The sequence below is a fragment of the Lagopus leucura genome, unplaced genomic scaffold, assembly GCF_019238085.1.
Source record: "Lagopus leucura isolate 7727_CA_CO unplaced genomic scaffold, USGS_WTPT01 Super-Scaffold_100159, whole genome shotgun sequence".
In the NCBI taxonomy this organism is placed as follows: Eukaryota; Metazoa; Chordata; class Aves; order Galliformes; family Phasianidae; genus Lagopus; species Lagopus leucura.
The window spans coordinates 18,229,626-18,245,679 of NW_024962335.1; the positions used below are offsets into that span (position 1 = coordinate 18,229,626).

The 16,054-nt window shown below is 38.3% G+C and overlaps 1 protein-coding gene across 1 annotated transcript in view; it reads left to right on the plus strand.

Moving 5' to 3' along the window:
* KIAA1549 (KIAA1549 ortholog) overlaps window positions 1-16,054 on the plus strand; it is a 132,148-nt gene that overhangs the window by 70,573 nt on the left and 45,521 nt on the right. Inside the window, exons 4-8 of the mRNA XM_042889730.1 lie at window positions 344-521; window positions 2,131-2,261; window positions 4,056-4,239; window positions 9,828-9,887; window positions 12,642-12,787. Of these exons, the coding sequence (XP_042745664.1) occupies window positions 344-521; window positions 2,131-2,261; window positions 4,056-4,239; window positions 9,828-9,887; window positions 12,642-12,787 (699 nt within the window). The remainder of the gene's footprint in view (window positions 1-343; window positions 522-2,130; window positions 2,262-4,055; window positions 4,240-9,827; window positions 9,888-12,641; window positions 12,788-16,054) is intronic.

Below are 16,054 nucleotides of genomic sequence, written 5' to 3' on the forward strand. Positions count from 1 at the left end.
AACAGCAATTTGTACGGGAACTCTCATACACTCCTGGGGAATGCAGACAAGGTGCAGTGCTGCTGTGCAACAGTAAATGGAGAAGAGCTGAGGTAGATGTGCTGTGCTGAGGAGATTGCAGTTATGTGCCTGGTGCAGGGTTGCATGCCTTGCACAGGAGGAGAGGCTGCGAGCCCTGTATGCTCCTGCTCTTTGTAAAATAAAGATTGCAGTTTCTTACCTACGGAGGTTTAAGCTTAGAAATGCCGGGGACTATGTCTAAAATGTCTGGGATGTCTAAAATGTTGCTGCCAAATTTCTTATTGAATTTTTTTTCTTTTTTAATTTCTTTTTCTTTCGGTAGGTGTATAAAATCTCCCCGAAGTTTGCTTTCTTGGTGACATCAGGCCCTTTTGTTTACACGGCAATAGCTGTCATAAACGTGCTTGTGAACAGCAGTCTTCTCCGTGGTGAGGCCCCGCTGATCCTCTCCCTGCATCCTTCTTTCACTGTGCCGGATAACAGATTCCACGTTCAGACAGGTGAGTTCTTCCTGACACAGAGCAGAGAAGGTGTAGCTTCGTACTGATTCACACCTCTTCACTTGTGGAGAGTCTCGTGATTAAGCAAGCGAGCTCAAGTGAAAATTGTTCCACTGCTGTGAGCATTTATTTGTTATTAAAATACTTGTAGCATCTGTGGTAAATTTTAATTAACAATTAAGCCTGTCATTTCATGATTTTTTCAGGAAAGGTTGGCACATTGCAAAATGCATATCCTCTGTACCTTGCTTCATATTTCAGTTGATAGTTCACTGCTGAAGGGAATGAAAGTTGTTTGCATTCTTTGTATTGCTTTAAGCGTTAGCAGTATTCTTGTGTTGAAAAGTGAGTCTGTTTTCAGTGCCCCTTTTCCTGCCGATACCCTGATCTACACAACATTTTGCAAAGGCAAGAGGAGAAAAATGTTTCCATTTGTTCATAAGATCACAATGCAGCTACTTTGTACTGCTTGAGTCATGTTTGGAATCATTTTTACCTTAAATTATACTTTCTGTAATTCTCATGGTGAGAATTGAAGAGCAAGAGGATGGCTCGTCTATTATTCAGCTTTACATGGATGTTGTATGGCAGCAGCATGTTGTATGTCAAGTCCATGAATACTAATAATCTAAAGTAACATATTAACCATGTAATGGCTTTTGAGAGTCAGTGGTGTCATTTAAAATCTTCTTCAGGCAGTATTTGCATAACAAAAAAAGCAGCCTGATTGGTTGACTGAGTGATGAGAAAGTGATGGGGATTGAGTATATGGGCAGAGAGTACATGAATGTCAAACACAGGTGCTTTTATTTAGGTATGTTTCATGTGCTCTTTCTGCTCTGTTAGTATCTGTAAATTAAGACAGTAATTCTTTGTATGAATGCGATGTCTTTTTCCACTACTTAGCATGGTTAAACAAATGGGTGATAGCTACATTTCCTCATCATGACCTTTGTGTAAAGTGCTATTAGGGTCTGTAACTTGATGATAGCATTTCTTTGGGTAAGAATACATCAGGAAATGTGCAGATAAATGTGCAGGTAGACAGAGATCTGTGCGCCTGCTCACATTTCTCTTTCTCTCCTGTTCTCATTCTTCTGTCAAAGACGTTAAGGTATATCTACAGTGATTTATAAGAATGGCTGCTAGTTAGGTATCTTGAAAGTTAGGCTGTCAATAACTTATATTAATGGATCCAGTGTGATTTAGACATGCTAACTATTAGATTTCAGGCTAAAAAGAAATTTATTGTTATTTTCCTTAAGATTTTAATTGAACTGTTGAATACGAAGGATTTCAGTGTGGCTTATTCAGCACTCAAGTCTTGTGAAATTAGCCAGTTTATATGTAGCTTTCAGCTTACAGGAGGAAACAGTAAGTATTTTGTCAGCAGTATCTGAATAATCTAATTACTGCTGTAACAGATTATTATGAGCAGAAAATTTCCTGCACCGGCACAAAATGTGTATTTTTATCCAGGTTTTCATAGAATATGTCCTGAATTCCATGAAAAAGTGATAGTCCTATGGAATGAGGATTCTCTTGCTCATTTTATTCGCACTCACGGAAGTACTTGGCTGTAGAAATAATGTGTAGTCTTTACCTTCAGTACTTCAGTTTGTGCCTCGAAACATGGATATTGGGTTCTGCAACTTCAGTCAGCGCATTGAGAAGGGACTAACAATGGCATTCATGGAGGTGAGCAAACAACACCAGGAGTTCTACAACTTCACTGTGCAGGTAAAAAGATAAGTATGTTTTGTATCTGTCCCTTTTTATCTAGATCTACCCCTATCTACCCCTTCTTATCTAGATCATGTAGAATTGCGAGGCTTCATCAGAAAGTCAGAACTTTTCTCTGCAAAATAATCTGGCATGTATCACTGGTTTCAGACTTCTTGAAAGGATGATCCAAGTAGATGATGATTTATATCAATAAGAGTTAATGAAAATAACAGGAATGTGAACAGCCCTGCAGAGAAGGTCGTAGGGGTCCTGGTCGATGAAAAGCTGGACATGAGCCAGCAGTGTACACTTGCAGTCCAGAATGCCAACTGCGTCCTGGGCTAAATCAAAGGAGGGATGGCAGGGGATTATCCTCCTCTGCTTTGCCCTTGTGAAGCCCCACCTGTAGTGCTACATGCAGGCTTGGAGCCCCTAGCACAAGAATGAAATGGAGCTGCTGGAGTGGATCCAGAGAAGGGCCGTGAGGATGTTCAGGGGGCTGTTTATAAGGGGGAGGGGGACCAACTTTTTACATGGCCTAATAGTGATAGAACAAGAGTTTGAACTAAAAGAGTGGAGATTTAAGTTGGATGTTAGGAAGAAATTCTCTACACAGAGGGTGGTGAGGCACTGGCAGAAGCTGCGCAGAGAAGCTGTGGGTGGCCCATCCCTGGAGATGTTCAAAGCCAGGTTGGATGGGGCCCTGGGCAGCCTCTGCTGGTAAGTGGCAGCCTTGTCTACAGCAGATGGTTTGGAACTACATAGTGTTCAAGGTTACCTCCAACTTAAGCCATTCTAAGATAAACAGGCTTATGCTGGTCACGTAAGTCTTTCACAGAAATCTGCCCTAACCCTTTTCAACCTCATTCTCATTGTTTTTTGTTATTACAGAATTGAGTGCAGTCAGTTTGTTTTTGTTGGAAGACACTTTTCAGGTCTTCCTCAGGTTTTCTCATTGCCACTCAGGAGATCCTATTAGGAAATACAGAATTTGTGTGCGTAGTATCATTATGGGATCAAATATTCTAGTTACTTCTGAGCTATGGAAATACTTTCAGTATTGTATGTTGTCCATGGCAGCTACTACTGGAAATTCACATGTAAAATGTATTGAGTATGCATTGGATACTGACTTACATGACAGAGTTTAAAACCTCCTGGAAAGTCAGTAACTCAAGAGATCAAATCCCTCTTTCTGATTTCTTAAATTTATCCTAGTTTTGCTGTAGTCCCCAAATTAATACAAATAAATAAACAAATAAATAGATAATATTGTGCTATGTGCACCATAAATGTGTATCTGTGGTATTACAAAGTTATAGCAGAAGATATTACATAAACATTATAGCATATAAAATACTATCTAGTACGTATAGATCAAGTGCACAGCGATATACTCAGAGCTGTCCAATTCAGAGAGGCAATATAACTGGATAGAATGAAGACAGTTTCTTGGACTATCAACTTAGCAATTTTTCTTTTTAAATGGTTTATTACTCTTTGGAATAGGCTTGTCTATATTGACATAGTTGCTCCGTGTTTAGGTGGCAAAATGAAATTTCTAACAGTTTAGGAGTCTGGGTATGCATGGTGCAGTAGGTTTTGACCAAAAGAACATCAGTTTTCATGATTTCCTTTGTCATGTTGTCCTCCTGTCTGTCCCATGCACTTTGATATTCGTCTAGCATTTTTCATCTGCTTTGATGTAAAATACTCCCCCTCATTTTAGGAAAAAAAAATCTATCAAGTAAAGGATAGAAATGCCAGTGATTTGATTTTGCTGACACTATTCCAATCTTGTCTTTTCAGATACTGAATATAACTCTGAGTAGGCCTGGAGCTGCATTTCGTCAGGGCCCTGTGAGCATCATTTTTGCCATTCGAGATAGATATGGTTTTCTAAATGGGTCAGAAGTCAGTGAACAGTTAAGAAACTTGTCCATGGTGGAATTCAGCTTCTATCTGGGTTTTCCTGTGCAGCAAATTGCTGAACGTGAGTACTTGTGGCCAAGGCTGCAAAATACCTTTTTTTTTTTTTAGTATTTTTTCCTCTCTAAATTGTTTTATAAATATTTTTAGGTATCTGACTTGTATCATGAATTCTGTCAAGCAGATCTGTAATTCTCTGCTCACATGGTGTGTATCCGTGTTACAGCAACTTGTTGCTGTTGTCACTGTCCTTTACTTCTGTCTGTTTTCTTAAAGGTGTTATCTTTCAACTCTCTCGCTTCCTGTTTGCTACTTGTATTGTAAGTCTTTTTTTTTAATTCAATCCATGGTCGTCCTAAACTTAGATTAATGGGAACTGCTTGTGTAGCAGAGTTGCCTTGACATTCACTCTTGACAGCTTGTATTTGGTTATATTTTACAAGTGACTTCAGTCTTATAAATAAGCTAAGTTTCTCATTTGAACAATAATCCCTGTACAGTAATGGATTGTTCTTGTCAGCAGTGACTCACGAACATAAGTAAGATCATGAGAGAACAGTACTGCCTTTCCTGGTGGCACCTATTAATGTTAATACAGCCCATTAATTCCTGGTGTCTCCTATCTCACTGTGCTTTTCAAAGCAGATTTTTAGTTATCCAAGATACTTTTTATGGGCCATATAGTCTTATAGCACCTGACACAGTGATTCTATGCTGTCAACTAAATGGTGGAAAATCAGTCCTAGTGGTAGGTGATATTAAATTTTTCAATCCTTTTGTTTTATTATTTTTTTTTTTTTTAATTTTGTTCCCTCTGCTCCCATAACCTATTATTTGTATTGCCCTTCTTGTTTCTTTTTAACAATTCTGCCTTCATTTGATTTCACACAGAATATACCTTTGCAGTAGCAGCAGTATTTAATTGAGCCAAACAAAAAGCCTTCAGAATCCTTGTGCCTGGATAGCAAGCATTTCTTTGGTTCCTTATGAGGCCACAGAACTTCTCAGATTGTGGGCTGTGATCTTTACCTCTCATTCAATTCAAATTAACTTGACTGCTTGAAAGAAATTTCTTGTCACTATGCACTGATTTTTTTTTAATTATTTTTTTTTTTTTTTTCCACTTTTGCCCTTGAGCTTATTACTTTTACTCTCTCTGGTATTATTTTTAGTGGCTTGGGTTTTTTTTTCAGTGGTGTACAAACATCTGATCCTAAAGTTTTTTGTTTTGTTCTCATATTCTGGAAAGATATTCGTAGTGAATTTGGAGATGGCCCCTTGCTGAGAATCCTGTCTTTCATTTTGTGTGATGGGTCCTACAGTGCAGTTTGATAACATAATTTTTTACCAACATCAGTACAGCCTAAAAAAAGAGGCTGGTAATGAGGGAAAACCATTCCTATTAAACACGTGTATGAACCGTTCTCCTCATTTTTTATTTTTATGCTTTCCCTACTCTTTTTTCCTGATAATAATTAAGAAATGTATGAGTAATTTATTTAGTGCTCAGAGCAGGAATTCTCCCAGTGTTATTTGCATGCTTTTAGTGCTTGGCCAGTGACTACGATTCCTTGACAATGCCGGAGGAGCTTTATAACAGCTCACACATCAAAGAGAAGGCTGTGTGAAGAAGATTGAGTGAGGAAGTCAAATGCTACTTTTGCAGGCTAGTGCCATTAGCACTCCACAGAGTCATCAAGTCCAACCACCAACCTGACCTACTGAGTGCCATCACTAAACCATGTCCCTTAGTGCCATATACACGTATATTTCCAGGGATGAGAACTTCGCCACTTCCCTGGGCAATATTGCAGTATTTGACTTGCACATCACTAGAAAACTCTAACTTACAGTTGACGTAGCACACTGCAGTACAGCTCAATTTGATTTGTACTTCTGTGTTTTGGTTTCTGTAGTGTTTCAGCAGTTTTGGATTCACCATGGTGGAACACCAGGCATAGTGCCATTTGATAAGTCAGCAAAGTGAGAACACAGTTTATCAGCTTGTTGAGGACTATGAGTCTGTTAGCATGGACAATAGTGGAAGTCATTCATATACTTTCGCAAGTGAGGCATCATTACTCAGCTCTTTATAGCTATTTCTGCATATTTTTTTCTTTTTGCACTCTTGTGTTTTCATCTGAAGGATTTTAGATCTTCAGAGCCAGAAATCACGTCCAAAGGCGCAGCAATGTTGGATAGATCCTTTTTGATACTTCTTATTGAGCAATCTGAGGGTGACAAAAGGCCAGATCCTCAGAGCTGCTTTGGCAGTCCAGCACCTAAATGCTTCGGATTTCTGGGCCCTGAACTCTATTTTCGTGTTGTTCCTTGGTCTGCAGAGCAGTTGTAGCAGGCAAGGTATTGTGAAGATCTTGCTTTGACATATAGCTACTTGGCTCTTTGCAAATTATTTGCCAACCATCCGCTTTTCAACATAGGTCTTTGAGAGAGATTTTGAAAGGTATATAGGTATGTGGATATGAAATGTTCCTTGCCATACGGTTCTATTGCATTTATGTCTTAAGTGTTGGGCCTGATAACAGTTAATACTCCTGGCAGTGAATTTTTTTCCTCTTGGTGCTGTATATAGAATATCATAAGTTTTCTAATCCTCATACAAAGCAAAAAACCTTATCTGTAGGTGAGCTGAGCAGCCAGGATGTTCGCACTGATCCACACTAAGGACAAGCTACTTGTGCACTATCACCGTGACTCAGCATTGGTAAGGCAAGTGAGACATTGCCTACAATGTCCCAAATATGAGCCTTGTTTGAAGGATTCTATTTGCTCCCTTCCCTGCTTCTTGTTCACTTGACGCTGCCTTTTGCACTCAGTCTGAGTTTTTCATGTAATTAATATACACTGTTATGAACTACGTAGGTTGTCCCTGTGCAATACGTCTTTTTTTTTTTTCCCCTCTGCTTATGGCTGCAAGATTTCTGAGGACAGGGCAAGAAGGGCTATCTGTGGACTAGAAGAGGAATATTATCCTTTGTGAGCCTACCCAAATAAATTGCTTTGTTTTTATTATCACTAAAAATAGAGAGTTGCCTTGGGGCTGTTCTTCAGTGCCATAACTAGCACTTGGAGTAACATCTATTTCAGTTACTTTGGAGATGTTGCGAGGCTAATAGGATAAGATGAAATGGTGTGATATAATCCAAGGATTGCAGAATATTTTGGCAGTTTTCATCAGAGTGGGTTCTGGATCAGATACAGTATTTTAATACTGCCTGCATCGCAGTGTTTCCATGACCTCTCATACTAAGTCCTTCACTCCCTCCCTACTTTATCTTGATGTTCCTCCATTGATTATAAATAAGAGCAATCAATATGGTATCTGTTTCAGCATGCATGATCCCACATGTCTTGGTATAAAATCAGTCATATCCATACCGGAGCACCTGGCAAAGGCCATATTGCTGGAGTAGAGTGCTTCAAACAGCTGTTGAAAGATTTCTGGGTGACTAAGTGACCGTTTCAGTCAGCATGGAATCAATGCCATTACATGGTATGGTGCTTCAGGACTGTCATGGAATCTTCCAGTGATGCCAATCTGTACCTCATTAATGCTTCAGTAATCTTTAGCAGACCAACCATAATCTAACTAGCAACTGTCTTTCCAACTTTCCCCTGACTCTGCACTGGTTTTAGCCATTAGTTCCAGGGGAATTAGGTATCTTGCAAATATGATCACACTGCAGTGTTGAGACTCCAGCTGAGCTCAGAACTGGGCCATGTGTGGTGAGGTACTTCAATGACCAGTGGTACAGGATCTGGAGCCTGGATTTTTCGACTTGAGAGCACTGTCTGAAGTGTCCTTCATTTCATGCACTGTTTTCCAGGTTTTAGAACCCAGCCTTAGCTGCCAGTGATTGTGGCACATCCTTCTTTTCAATCCCAAGATTTTCTCTCATCAGTTTATTTTTAAATTTCATTAATTCCATGAAAAGTTTAAGTGAATAGTCATCCAGTAATTTGCATGAATTAAATCGGTTTCAAGTACTAATTAGAAAAAGCATGAAGAGCGCTTTAAGTATTGAGGCAAAGCACAATTTTGTTTTAAAAGGAAGAAAAAAACCCACATCTGTTAGCAGTTCAAAGTTTTGTGGCCGTTGGAGGCTTTTTGATTTTTCTTATCTTGCTCTTTCCACGCTTACAAAAACAGAGATGCGGTTTCATTTACGCTTTTTGTTCAGGTTGTATCTCTAAATTAAAATAAACAATTGGCGTGACCAGAGCAGATATAACTACAGAGCAAATATAAGCTACACTCAGAAGAACCGTGTAGCAGTGTGCCAAAAATAAATGTGTTAAATTAAATGGACTGTGGGGTGCTATTTGTGTGTCTGAGAGTTTTGGAAATGTGATGCATCCTGATCGGTGTATGGAGTACTGATGCTCCGTGTTGAGAATAAAGGACTGTATTCTGATACCCTTCTGAACAGTAAGTCACTGTGTACCTCTGGTCGTGCTGTTATTGAAATAAAGTGGAATAACCACGTTTTCATTTAATTCTGTGCGAATAAAAGAGACGGTTTAACTGGTGGTTTCTTCGCATAAGTAAAAAAAAAATGGTAAGCTTTTTAAGGGGCAAAGGAATCATTTTTAGATATGCTGACACATGTCAGCTGCTCTAGCAATTATGGCATGATTAAATTAGAAAACTGGTAATTTTCTGCTTCTCTAGAGCATGCAGTAGTGGCAATCTTTACCTAGAACTGAAGACAACAGTACAACTTTGTTTTAAATTGTGTTAGCATGGATCAGGTCATTTTTAACCTTTGTATAATGCTTAGTAAACTGCATCTGGATTAAATATTTTGAGAAAGTTATGACCCTTCCTCTTTCGTATTGCCGTAGTGAAGCTTAAAACATCCCTTGAGGAAACAGATGGCCCAACCCCCATCTCCACTTGTTTCCCAACATGTCTTTACTGCTCTCCAGTGGAAACCTTAGGAAAAATCTTATTCTTACTGAAATCATTGGAAATTGACTTTATTCACTTCACTGTATTTCTTCCTGTAGCACAGCTTTATACAAAAATCTTGGGGCCATCAAGCCACACACATACATAATCCTTGAGATTTGTTCACAGCGATGCTTCTACATGCATTCATACGTGATTTTTGTAAGTAATTTACCAATGTGATACATTTTAAATTTTTCCCTCTGCACAAATCTAGAACTCAAATCAGATCTATTTAATTTTCTGCTTTACATTTAATATTACCGTGTCATTTTTGCCTCACAGAGGGTCATGTTTTTGTTCCCAAACAGTTGTGAATTGCTTCATTGCCCTTTGAGCAAAAGTCTCATCCTGCAGCTAGCTCAGTAAGAAAAAGAATTCACAGTGAGTTTTACTCTTAAGCTTGTAGGAGCAATGACCTCAGTACAGCAGCTTGAAATTTTTCAGGTAATAAATCTGACTGCACCCGTTAGCTTCTTTTTGTTCAGAGGTGAACCAGGTAGCGTACATCCAGAGCAATTGCTTTACCATTGCGTCTGCACAGCCTCAGGAATTGTAATACATCTGTGTAAAGAAGATGCTTACTGACAGCATAAATTATGAAGTAACTTTTTTTTTTAATCTGTTACTGAGAATAGCATTCTAACTGTTGTTTTTCCTTCATTCTCTTTTTCCCTCAGCCTTTCATTATCCTAAGCTTAATGTGTCTCAGCTGATGAAATCTTCCTGGGTGAGAACAGGTATGTACAGTTCTTGTGAGTAAAAGTGCAGTTATTTTTGTTAGTAGGATAACTAGCATACATACAAATATGTAAATAAATATTGACAACTTGGGGGTGCTGCACATTTGCAAGGCGTTAACGCCTGAGCAGAATCTGTTCTAAAAATGACAGACGTGATGAACTGCAACATCTGAGAAATGTAATTCCTGAGTTTAGAATGAACTTCTGCAATTCCTCAATAATTCACACCAAAGTTTTTGGCTATAAAGCAGTTCCTTCTTAGCGAGACAGCTTATGCTGTCAAGCATGAACTATCTACTCTGCATGCTCTCAATTGACTTTAAGATATTCAGTTTTTTAAAGGAAAAACAAAAACTTTCTGTGGCACTTAATATGAAAACATGCCAGGAATAAAACAGAATAAAAATAGATATATTCTGGCTGCGAGAAACTGTTTCATCACGTTTCATTGATCTCTTCTGATTCATTCAAACCCCTCCTACCCAAGTCTGCTGAGTGTTTTATTCTGTAATTAACTGATATGGTTGAGCTGTCACTTTTAGATGATCAAAGGATATTGAATTTATCCACAAGCGCAGAGATCCTACCTACTTCTTCAACACAGAAAGCCTAACTGGTGGCCAGGCTTTGCCTAGCAACCTTGCTGTTCAAGTGAAGATGTCCTTCTGGATACACTTTTGTCTTCCCACTATCTTTGCATCCATAGTTTACCAGAAGTAGTATAAACATAGTGATTTTTTTCCAGGCATCCCTGTCTCCTCTCACAAGTGACCAGTTCACTTTTTAAACAGGAAGTCAACTGCTGAAGTCCACATAGTTTGTATTTCTGAAGAAAACTGAACTATTTCAGATTATGTACAGTAACAGGAGAGCAACTACTCATGTGTATCAGTTTTTTGTCAGTTTGGTTAAGATAGCCATACCATCTCCTGCTTAGAAATCTGCATTATCAGTTCTTGTTGGAAGTTTCCTTACACCCTGCAATAAAAAAAAAAAAAAATTAAAAAACAGTTCTTCCAGCTCAGAATCAACATGTGTGTCTCACACAACTTTTTTTTTTCTTCTTTTTTTCCTTCCCTAATATATATATGTAACATATAATAAGACATATATAAGGTATCTTGCATAATATATGTAAGATATAAGATTGTAAAAGCCAGTCACAGCACCTTTCTTTGATGCAGGGGAATTTTTTGCAATCTCAGTTCTTGCAAGTATCCTTGGAAGAGCTAGTATGCCTTGGCTTAGTTATCCTTTAAGTTAGTATATTAGATTCTAATGGCAAAATCATTCTGTGTTAATGACTTTTTTCATTATTTGATAGCTTCTTCTAGATAGATAGTATGACTAATGAAAAAGGGAGATTATTGAATTTATGCTTGCTAAATATAAGCTTTTTTTTAATAGCAGATTAATAGTAGATTGCCAAGACCTAAGTGCATGGGTACTCTAAAATATCCCAGTGGTCATAAGACATTGGCAGATGCAGTGTCTTCTGTGGTTGTCCCTCTTGGTTATATAATACAATTTGTGCTATTAAGCATAATTCATTGATACTCAAATTCAATATATAAGCAAGAAAGACATTCTACTTGCTGTATATAATAGCCCTTGGCCACTTTCTATTAATTTTGCTATTTTATTTTGAGATACATTGTCTGTGATTGAATTTAGCAGACGTGCTGTTGATCTCTGAGAAATCCTGAAAGTAATTCCTTTTTTTCCAACATATGCAGTGAAAAAATTTAAATGGAACAAGTTGTTTTGATAATTGTTTTAAAATTAAAAAAAAAAAACCCTAAAATTGTAATTATTAGATTTTATCTGATTGAATGTCTTTTTATTATAAATAAATAAACATGATAAGCTTCAACAGAACAGGGACATTTTAACAAATAAACCATGTTAGTGGGAGAGCCTCAGGAAGGAAAACTGCATTATTTTGCTACAGTCAGTGATGAGCCAGTTTATTATCCTTTAAGATTGTTCGATTAGATCATTCAAATGACTGTTGCTGCATTAACCATACCTTTCTTTTACTGGAATGCCATCTTGATGACAAAGATTCACAGTTTTTTGTTGTTTGCTGTGCAGTGTTCCTCAGGTATTTTTCTCAGCATCGACTGCCCCAGTGACCTGGATTACCTGGGGCTTGGGAACGAAATTGGGAGGGCTACTAACCTTTTTTTTTATGCTGTGATTTGCATAGTTGGTAGTCTGTATCTTATCTAGGGAAGACACGCTTGGAATACACAGTGTCATTCATGTGGTCCATTTTTTTTTCTTGTTTGTGAACCTTTGCCCTGCCTATCTCTCACCTTGCCTCACTTCTAAACATGAAATTTTGGTGGCAGTTAGTTGCAGCAAGCAATTTAACTGAATGTTTTCTTTTGTTTGTGTTTGATTAATTCACTTAATGCTCATATGTTCATGCTCTTTTAGAATTTAAGTCGTTTCTTCAGTATTCTGGGTCTGCCTAGACAGCTGAGATTCCAGAAGTGCCCTCTGCCCTATTTTATTTTATTTTTAAAATTTGTTTCTTTTAAGCTTTCCTGATCGAAACCCTTCCTTTTCTAATAATGTGTAACCACCAGCTGACCTTCACGGTATTCCCCTAAGAATACTGCTGCTCTTGAATTGTCCTTAAGATGTCACAGAGTGACTCAACACTTGTAATTGAAGTTGCAGAAAAGGCACTGAAAACTTTCACTAATTCAATTGTGTTCTTGGGTTACTTTCTCTGCAATGTAGTTCTCTTGGGTGTCGTCGACCAGCGAATTCAGGAGGAAGTGTTTCAGGCTGAGATGGAGCGGAAGCTAGCTCACCTGTTAAACGAGGCTTTGGCCAGAGGGCGGATATGGAGACGAGCCAGTTTTGCAGGCAGCAACATTGTGCAGGTATTCAGAGCTCAAAGTTAGAGGAAGAAATAAAGGGGAATGAATCATTGAATAAGTTCATAATACCTAGGCTTTGAGTTGAGAAAAGATATTTCACGTGCATGTATCGCAATTGACTAGTTTAGCTAGTTGATGATGCTTGTGTTCTGTACTTGAAATATGGGTCTTCTGGCTACCTTATTGTATTTTAAACTGAAAGTAACAAATGGAAACAACCAAGTGTTTTAACTGGCTACTAAAAAATTCTGTTGACTTTTGAAAAAACATACTGAAAATGATTTTACTGACATCTTTTTTAAAGAACTGGCTGTCTTGTCTGACTTACAGGAGATGCCTAGAAAAGGAGATAGAGTGGTCATCTGAGTCAAAAATGTACTTTGCTGGAACAGCTACTTTGCAGGTCTCTGTTGTTTTTGTGAAGGTGTAGAAATATGAAATAAAATCATGTGCTGCTTGATGCAGTAGCAGAGCAGTAAATTTGGGCTCTTAACTTCCCATTTGTCATAGCATTCCTGGTTGCAGGAGGGGGTTTTAAGTAAGGCTGATAAATTATGTCAAATTTTGCACATACGACAGCTTCTAAATACCAGTGCTTCATTACAGTTTTGTTTAAGTTGGAATTATTGACATAATGTCCGTGAAGACATGGGTACTTAATTTTAATTTGTAAATTTTCACATGCATTCTAGTCCGTTCATCGAGCTGAATGTCACAATGCTTTCTCACGGATGATGATCTTAAAGTTTATTTTTTCTAGCTAAGTCGTCGACAGTTGGCTTACCTCACGTATGCCCATCTCACAGTTCGGATTTTCTGTCTTTATTTAACCTGACCCTACAGTTTTAGCTAGCAGTTAAATCTCCATATGTTAGAATTTTCTTACTTCTGTTTTTCTGTCTTAGAAACATCTGTTTCAGTAATTGATTTTATTTTTATTTTTATTTCAAGCAGCTTTGAATTGCTGTTAATAGATGTCTACTTTGAATCTCATATCCCCAACACCTCTTGCTGCACTTTGTTCTTTATGCCTCAGTCCTTCCTTTGCATATAAAATAAACACGTAATCCTTATGTTGATAGCAAAGATACCAGAGCCTATAAAATGTGCACATGTAGAATACAGTTTTATTGTTTTAGACAATAAAGCTCAAATCTTTTATTTTCTCATGCACAAGATACCACAGAAATCCTTTCCATCTAAAGGAGAACATTTTGGAAAAAACAGTGTTTTTCTTATGACTCACTGTATTACTTATTATAAGTGGATTCTGCAGCTCGTGTCCCAAGCAGCGCTGCTGCTCATTTATGCCATTTAATTAGTGCAAAGAGTCTGCAAGCTGCTGTCTTCAGGCAGTGGCGGATTCTCTTAGTTGCGGTCAGCACATCCTCCCATCCCACATAACACAAGGCTGTTGCAGGCGCTCATGGCCAGTGTTGCTCAGTGTGGTTAGTGCTGTAATAAAGGAGGTGTGGATAAGAGAAGGCAGAAGGACAGCAGTGTATAATATGCTTGCAGCATGTGATCCTCGCTGCTAGGTACCTGATTGATGTGGCATTTTTTCTGCACAAGTAATGGTAGGTATGATCATGCACTACAGCTTCTTATTTGCTTACTTTTGCAGAATATCCAGAAGTAGGTAAGACATCCAGGGAGACTGTTGGTTTAAGGTATCTCAAATAGCTCTTACTAAGCGTAGATCATATTAATTATCTAATGCTTAAGGCCTTCTTATGAAGTCGTTTTGTTCTATTTTGTCTCTGAGACCACTGCCTAACAACCAGAAAGTGAACAAACTTTTCTGTGTTGTCTGGCTTTGATTTTGAGTCATTTGTTGGTGCCCTCAGGAGACATGTGGGAAAGAATCCCAAAGACAATATCAACCTTTGAAGTCTATTCATAAGATTTTAGCTATGTGCTTCCAGGTGAGGCCTGATGAGCGGATATTCCAGAGCACTTGCTTTTACCTGTGTGCAGATGAGTGAAAAGACTGTTTTCTTCCTCTCTGTGTTATTTCCTTGCATTGGTGAAAGTATCTGTTACCTCTCACAACTTTATCAGTTACAACTAAATATTTCAGTAATCCTCTTGTTGCTTTTCTCCCCCATGCCCAGCTCTCAAAACCATGCTCTAACCTGGATATTCTGCAGAGAGAAGCTCAAACACTTCAGTGAGGACTGCAGCAGAGAACACGCATGCTGAAATGACATTTCTGTAGAGAACAAAACAGATTGGCTAAGATTTAACTTGCATAATGTATATAGATAGTTAGGAATAGTTCAGCTTTAATATTAAGTTCTCCTGGAAGTAACAACCTTTTCACCTGGGTTGTTACTCTGTGTTTGAAGGTCCAAGCTTAAAGCTGCCAGACGTGCTGCTTACTTTTTATGAGTGCTAGAACTGGCTGGAGCAACTGAGCTTCATGTGTACTGCAGTGCTGTAAAGCTGGCCTGTTATTGCTGCAGCACTACAGATGGGAACCTGGAATCTGAGCCTAAGTTTGAGAAGACAGCAGATTTTACAGACGGGGTCATGACCACACAAGTATTCCTGTGATGCAAGGATTGTCTGCTATGCAGAGCTGCTCTCATGTTGACCTTTTCCAGGCTCAGTGTAGTAGATATGTCAGCATCACTCCAGGTGTGAAGGCATGTGCAGCTGAAGTGCTGCACCTGTTGATGGGCTCATCAGGGATGCTTTCCTGTCAGTTGAATATCTGGTCCGTAGCCACTTGCAGTAAACCTTTTGGTTTTACTGCTGTTCATTCTGTTCCTTGCAGCCAAGCTTATAAGCTGTGTCTGAAATGTGTTGTGTATATGCATCTGTTTGAGTCTTCAGGGACAGCTATTCATATTCCTTGTGTTTTGTATTCAGATTTTCCCATCTATATTTCTTGTACACCAACCAGCAACTGCTGTATTAGTAGGCCACAACAAAGTGAACATAATGACTAGAAGCTGCTAGTGTTTTGGATACTTCTATTAGTAAGACATGCATATATTCACAACAGACTAGACACACATTTCACTTGTGTTGAGCTCCAGTAGACCTGTTTTTCCAGAAGTGGAAGATATTAATAGCACATTGAAATGTGACATTTCTAAGCTCCTTGGAAAATCAAGACTGTGGGTCAGAAGGTGAAGCAATTATTTGTGAATGTTACTGCAGGCGTATTAGTTTCCCTTCTAGTACTAATTGATAGCTTGTGAGGTTTAGATTTCATTTGTAAAGGTATGTGTTCTGACCTAAGAATGTTAAAAATTAATCTTT